Source organism: Colobus angolensis, unplaced genomic scaffold (genome assembly GCF_000951035.1).
Source record: "Colobus angolensis palliatus isolate OR3802 unplaced genomic scaffold, Cang.pa_1.0 Scaffold100, whole genome shotgun sequence".
NCBI lineage: Eukaryota > Metazoa > Chordata > Mammalia > Primates > Cercopithecidae > Colobus > Colobus angolensis.
The window spans coordinates 4,863,997-4,870,675 of NW_012110920.1; the positions used below are offsets into that span (position 1 = coordinate 4,863,997).

Genomic DNA, 6,679 nt, shown 5'->3' on the forward strand with positions numbered 1-6,679 from the left:
TGCGCCACCATTGCCAGGCTAATTTTTGTATTTTTTTTTAAGGCTGTGGTCTTAATATTGAGGGCGGAAACCAGCCCCCTCCCTGACTTGACTGTCAAGTCTCTAGAACAACAATCCCCACATAGACCTTCACTGTGTCTGCTGTGACCTGGGAAGCCGGGGAGCCGGGGTGGCCTGATAATAGAGGATGCACAGGACATTGCCCCTTCCCTTTGTTTTGCATATTTTTCAGCAGTGATCAGCATGTTCCTCTTCTCAGAAGGGTGTTCATGAAGGGTACAGCTCCTAAGACCCTAGCATACCACCCTCCATTTGGAAGCTCCCTGGTACATTTGGGTCTGCCTTTCTACCACTGGAAATGGGTGTTTCCTCTTCCCATGGAGGAGAATAGTTGGCAGATTTGGCTAAAGGTCCTTAGTATCCTGGTTGGTGCCTGTGTCTGCTGAGGTGCTCCACCCTCTTCCCTGGCTAGTCCTCCCCACCACATCACTGCACAGTCTAGCTAGGTCTAGTGGAGGGTGCTGCTCTTGCATTCAGACACACCCAGCTAAGACAGAGTCACATAACAGATGTGTTTCAGAATCACTTTAATTGCAGTATTTAAACACATCACTTTGTATTCAGAAAAAATATCTACCCAATCCTCTCTTCTCTGGAAAGTCCTATTTCCAACCATCATTGAAATCAGGATCCCTGCTCAATCCCTCTGAAAAGAAATCAACAGCAAACAAGGACCTGGGTCACCCACAGAAGAGGCAGCTGGTGATAAGGGTTAGGATCTGATATAGGGCTCTGACCACATGGAGGTGCAGAGCAATGAAGGGGCTCAGGGCGAGGGAGGCAGAAGAGTACGATGATATGATGGAAGGGAAAACTACGGATTCAGGACTTCCGAATTCCGAGTGATTGGGCAGACAGATTGAGACAGAAAAGCATCTGCTGGGGGACTGAGGCCTCACCTCAACCCAGGAGTCGGCAGGAGGGAGGAGGAAGCCATGGAGATCAGAGGATAAGGCCAGGACCCAGCCTCAGAGAAAGAGGATTGTTCAGAAGAGTACAGGTGAGAGGCTCAGCTCCAAGACCAGGTCCCATGATCCTGTCTACTTTGATCCAGAGGGAGAAAAAGGAGCCCAAAAAGAGTTTCTGTGTGGCCCCAGAGAGACTAGAACTGAGCTGTTTGTCCTAAAACTTGGGAGGTGCATTCTAGGTTCCAGCCAGAAAACTGTGCAGGCCTCTGCAAATGGTGGAGGGGGCACATGGAGCTCAGTGGAACTTAGAGAACAAGGGAGGAGCTGGTGACCAAGTCCACAGTGTCTTGGAGAAGAGGTAAGGGAAGTGGTTCAAGACGTTTTCCTGTCTGTATCATTACAAGAGAGCAGGTGCAAAGGGTTACTTTGGTTTCCTCAAAGTAGAGAAAGAAAATATAGGGAAGAAACAGTAAATATCAAAGCTTCCTGGGAGAAAATTGTAGCCTAGAAAAGCCCATCTTTCCCCTAGGGGTTCCTGTAATGAGGCAGAGAGGAGGGGGGAAGGGGGTCGTGTGTGAGTGCTGCAAGGCCATCAATCATTCCTGGGAGCTTCTCCAGACCTTGGCTTTCCCCCATCACACGTTTACCCAAAGAAGACCAGAGTCTGGCTCCCGGGAGCCAAATGTGTAAAGGACAGGAGTTTACCTGCCCCTCTTCAAGGTGTAGGGCCCCAAGAGCAGCCTCTGAGGTGTGTGCAGTGGGGAAGGGTTGGGCGTAAGAGATGTCACCTCCAGCATGGAGGCAGCATGTGGTCAGATGCAGAGAGGGGTGCTCTCTTGAACACTGCCCAGCCTTGCCCCACCTAGCCGAGTCACAATTCGGTATCAGCCACCACGTGTTGTCTTGCTGAATGGCCGTTTCTGGAGGTGGCCTGGCCGGTCCCGTTTTCCTGAGCCCCTCGGTTCACACTGGCCTTTCCCTGAGCCTCAGGGGAGGTCCCAGGTCCTGAGCTATAGCCCTGGCCTCCACCGTTCTCCGTGTAATAAGGGTCTTCGCCCTAGACAGTGTATAAATAAAGTAGCATTATCTGGTAAGCAGGACTGTGAGACACTGGATGGGGGAGGGGCCCAAACAGGAAGTGGGGGCAGGGGCGGGAGGTGGGGGGAGGTGAGAGGGAGAATGGGAGGGAGGGTGCAGCTGCATGTGCAGACTCCTTTCTTCCTGAAGAGTGGTCAGGGTTCCAGCTCCTAGAGGAGAAAGGACATAGGAGAGGCACCACACCATGCCACCGCAGCTAGGCAGCCAGCTCCCGCAGGAAAGTGGGCACTCCCAAGAAGGGTGGGATGACCTCCCCAGGGTAGGAGACAGGCCAGAGGTCAAGATTCAGACCTCAGCCTTGTCCTCCCTCATCCAGAATGGCAAAAGGAGATTCTCCTTCCATATGCCTCCTTTTGAGCAAAGGGGCACCCACTGGGCATTTAACATGGTTACAAATACAGTGTGGCTGATTTAACAGCACCAAGCTGAGCTATCCCAGAAAACATAATGAATAGATGACATGAATCATCTGCTACCACACTGAGTAGGTGGGCTGGCACCATTACTGTCCCCTCCCCAGTTTGCTACATAATATTTTGAATCTTCCACCGATTACTGTGTGTGCACACGTGCATGTCTTCATGTAAGCTCACAGGAGGACTTTTTCTGGTACTTCTCCTGCTCCATGACATCCACTGAACTCCCCGGAAACCTATCTTTCTCATTTCTTTTGCCCTGGCCCCCAGAACTGACCAGCCTTTCTCCTGTGGGGCTCCAGCTGCGGCGATTCATCAGGAAATAGCCAGTGATGCCCAAGACAGCCAGCAGGGTTCCCGAGGTGACCAGCGCAATCAGGGTCTTTCGGGAATAGCTCTGGTGGCTTGCAACATCTTGTTCAGTGAAACCTAGGATCCCCAGCTTGAAAAGAAGACACATAAGACACAGCCTGTCACTTACCAAAAGTGGAGCCCAGCCCACTCCAGCCCCCTGTGTGTGACTCAACAGTGAACAGATGCTTGAGGGCATTGACCTCAGGAATTTTTGAAATGGGATTTGAGACTGACATCTCTTAATTCAGTCACACCCCACCATTTTTGGTTCGAGACTAGAAAGGAGAAGACTCAGAGAAGGATGGTCGGTAGAACTGGGGAAGGTAATGACTTCCCCTCTTACTCCAGGGAGCTCCCCTGCCCCGGCATTCCCTCTGAGACCCATATCTCAGAGAACTTACCTTTCTCAGGTAAGACTGGTGCTTTTTCATAAGTTGGAGTTTGCTGGAAATTTCTAGAATTAGAAATAGGGGTTTCTAAACCTAGAAGAGAAACCAGCTTATCCTGCTGCACCCTCCCATGCTGTTCTACAAGATGCTCTGATGGTCAGGGTAGTCCATCTCAGGGGGATCTCTCCCAAATCACCCAAGCCCTTCTCCCCAGCACCTGTGGTCTCTCTGGATCTGGGATGCCCCATCTCCACCCAGGATTCTCTAATCTCAGCCCTACTCCCTCCCAGTTCCCCCAGACAGAGGTGCACCTTACCTGTTCTGTTGGCCAAGACCAGCAGTAAGCACTGAGGCCTCACCTCAGACTGGGCAAGGAGCAGGGAGCATATCTGGGCCCCAGCATCAGCATCAGCCTGCTCCTCCTCACACAGCACTCGGGCCAGGTTGTCTCCCCTGTCCTTCCTAAACTCCGCCTGGGAAGACAGAGAAACATGGAGAGCAAGAGATGAAATTACTGCTCTACCCTAAACTGCACCCAGAGTCTCAGGCAATAATTCTGATTACAGTCACACTCTTACCCCGTTCACAAGAAGCATCCTTCTTTCTAAAATTCCAGCAGAAAAAAAAAATACTGCTAACTGTATATGTGCAACAACACAATAAGAAAAAAACCTACTTAATCTCCAAGGATGAAAATCCGTATCTTCTAGTATCTAAGATGTCAGAGAACAAACTTAAAAAAATTGTCTCATTGAAGCATCACCCATGTACACATATGCAAATTAAACTCAAAGGAAATGACCAACAGAAAATATTAATAATGCAATAATAACTAAGAGAAAATATTCTGTTTCAAGATTACAGCAGTCCCCAGCAATGGAAGAAAAGTCAAGGAAAGTGAGGAGTAGAGAATGAATCTGTAATATACACTCAGTGGAAACCGCAGTGGCCTCCTCCCTCTTACTACCCAAAGGAGTCTCATGAAGTGCCTTACTCAAACTGAAATGGCATTTTTGTCTGGTCTTCCATCCCTGCTTTTCCATTGAAAGCATGGAACCCAGTTTTAATGAAGTTCATAGATTTTTCTCCAGGTTGTTGACTGGGCCATCAGACCCAGGAACTCGGACTCAGAAGAAAAACTCTGATAATTCTTCAACAGTGAGTCAGAATTTATTCCAGCAGCCTCCAATCAGAGTCACCTCCTCCCGTGAATAGGAAAGGAATCGAAACTAAGACTTTCTCTTCAGTCCGGATGGCAGATGGCAGAGAAGGAAATGCCTGAACAGTCCTGACAACTTTCCTGTTAGGGGAAAACTGCTGGGGTGTGTGCCCATCATCAGAACTGGGTCTCTGTGGAGAAGAAAGCTTCCTGTTTGCGGGCAGGGCCGCTGCTTGCAACAAGGCCACAGGGTCCTCCCAGTTGGAATGGAGCCTGGGTATTTTCCCACTGCTGTGACCCAAGGCAGGAAAACCCAGGCTCCTTTGCTCCTACACAAAGCAAGGTCAAGATTGGCCTCAGGACCCAGCTGGAATTTGAAGCAGCTGAGGGAAAATAACTGGGCTTGGATAAAGTCAGGAGAGTGTGGTTAGCCAAACCCCAGGTCACAGAGACACGAGCCCAAACTGGAGCCTCAAAAAACCCCCAGGAAACAAGACTACAGAGAAATGAGTTCTCAGGCCACTGCTGCTTCATTCCTCAGGAAAAGAAGCAATTCTGCAGGTCTCCCAGTAAGTCCTTGATAGACTCTGCCTCTGGAAAAATCTGTTTTTCTGAACAGCATTTGAACTAAGTAGTCTGAATGCCACACTGAACCAATCAACAGTGTCCACCTCTCTAAACCCAGTTCTCTCAGGGGAGCCTTACATGTCTTCCCCTTGAGCACACCCGCTCCCCAGCACCAAGAGTCTGGATGAGGAGGAGGGGGGGTTCTTGCCTGGATGACTCTAGCCTTCTGAAGTATCTCCAGTTGGAATAGATCTGCTTCCCAAGAGAGACAGAGGGACAGGGCTCCTGCAGGTCATAAACTACCCAAACCAAATGGCACCTTCCTACACCTGCTGAGTGCAAGAAGCCACACCTTGACAATTTATCAAGCCCTGAATATAGGACACCACGTGAAAACCTCTGTGCATGTGTCATGTACGTGTGTATTGTATTTGTGTGTCATGTGTATGGTGGGTGGGGATTGGGAAGTATCTATGAATTCCACCCGGTGAAAGCTTTCAGTTTGCATGTATGGCAATTAAAATAATGGATGCCAACCAGGCGCGGTGATTCATGCCTGCCATCCTAGCACTTTGGGAGGCTGAGGTGGGAGGATCACTTCAGCCTAGGAATTTGAGACCAGCCTGGGCAACACAGGGAAACCCTATCTCTATAAAAAATTTAGAAATTAAACCGGGGTGGTGGCATGCACTTATAATACCAGCTACTTGGGGGGCTGAGGTGGGAGGGTCTCTCCACCCTGAGAGGTTGACTCCACTGTGCTCCAGCCTGGGTGACAGAAACCCAGGCTCAAAAATAAAGAAATGAAAAATAAAATAACAGATGCCTACGATATCTAGGCACAGTTCTGAGTGCTTTCCATATATTAACTCATTTAGGCCTCACACGACCTACAAGATTGGTAGAGCTATTCTACTAATTTTGTAAGTGAAGAAATGGAGGTGCGAAGAGACTTCAGAGGTCAGAGCTACTACCATGGTAAGCACCATAAGAAAGGTACAACCAAAGTGCTATGGACATACAAAGGAGGGTGAGGACACGTCTGGTTAAGGTTAGCAGACACATCTCACTATAGGCCTTGAAGAATGGCTGGAGGTTGAGCAGAGGAAGCCAGTGGGGAAGCGCATTTGGAATTGAGGCACCATCTCCAGGAAGCCCAAGATGGGGAGAGCATGCATTGTTCCACCACCTTCATTTCAAGGAGAATGAAGAACACTTCTTTCTCCCTGGTATTCACTATCCTTCAAGACTCAACTCAGTTTCTACTTCCTCAATGAAGCTGGTCCTATCTTCAACCAGACTGGGCATCAATCCTTGCTCTGCTCTTTACTGGATTCTTTGTAAGTCATGCAACTAGTCTGACTGTCATGTTCCTCAGCTACACACTGGGTTGTTGTGGTGACTAAAGAGATAATGTATGAAAGTGTCCAGTCAGGTGCGGTGGCTCATGCCTGTAAACCCAGCACTTTGGGAGGCTGACATAGACAAATCAGATGAGGCCAGGGGTTTGAGACCACGCTGGCCAACATGGTGAAACTTTGTCTCTTCTAAAAAATGCAAAAATTAGCTGGGCATGGTAGTGGGCATCTGTAATCCCAGTTACTCGGGAGGCTGAAGCACAGGAATCGCTTAAATCCAGGAGACAGAGGTTGCAGTGAACTGAGATCACAATACTACACTCTGCACTCCAGCCTGGGCAACAGAGCAAGACTCTGTCTGAAAAAAAAA

The 6,679-nt window shown here is 49.1% G+C and overlaps 1 protein-coding gene across 1 annotated transcript in view; it reads right to left on the reverse strand.

Moving 5' to 3' along the window:
* Positions 1-1,371: 1,371 nt before the first annotated feature.
* The window catches only part of CD34 (CD34 molecule), a 24,197-nt gene continuing 18,889 nt past the window's right edge, over positions 1,372-6,679 (reverse strand). The window contains exons 5-8 of the mRNA XM_011937950.1: positions 3,542-3,698; positions 3,238-3,290; positions 2,760-2,924; positions 1,372-2,025 (exon numbers count right to left, since the gene is read on the reverse strand). Coding sequence (XP_011793340.1) covers positions 1,840-2,025; positions 2,760-2,924; positions 3,238-3,290; positions 3,542-3,698 — 561 coding nt within the window. The 3' untranslated portion in view covers positions 1,372-1,839. The remainder of the gene's footprint in view (positions 2,026-2,759; positions 2,925-3,237; positions 3,291-3,541; positions 3,699-6,679) is intronic.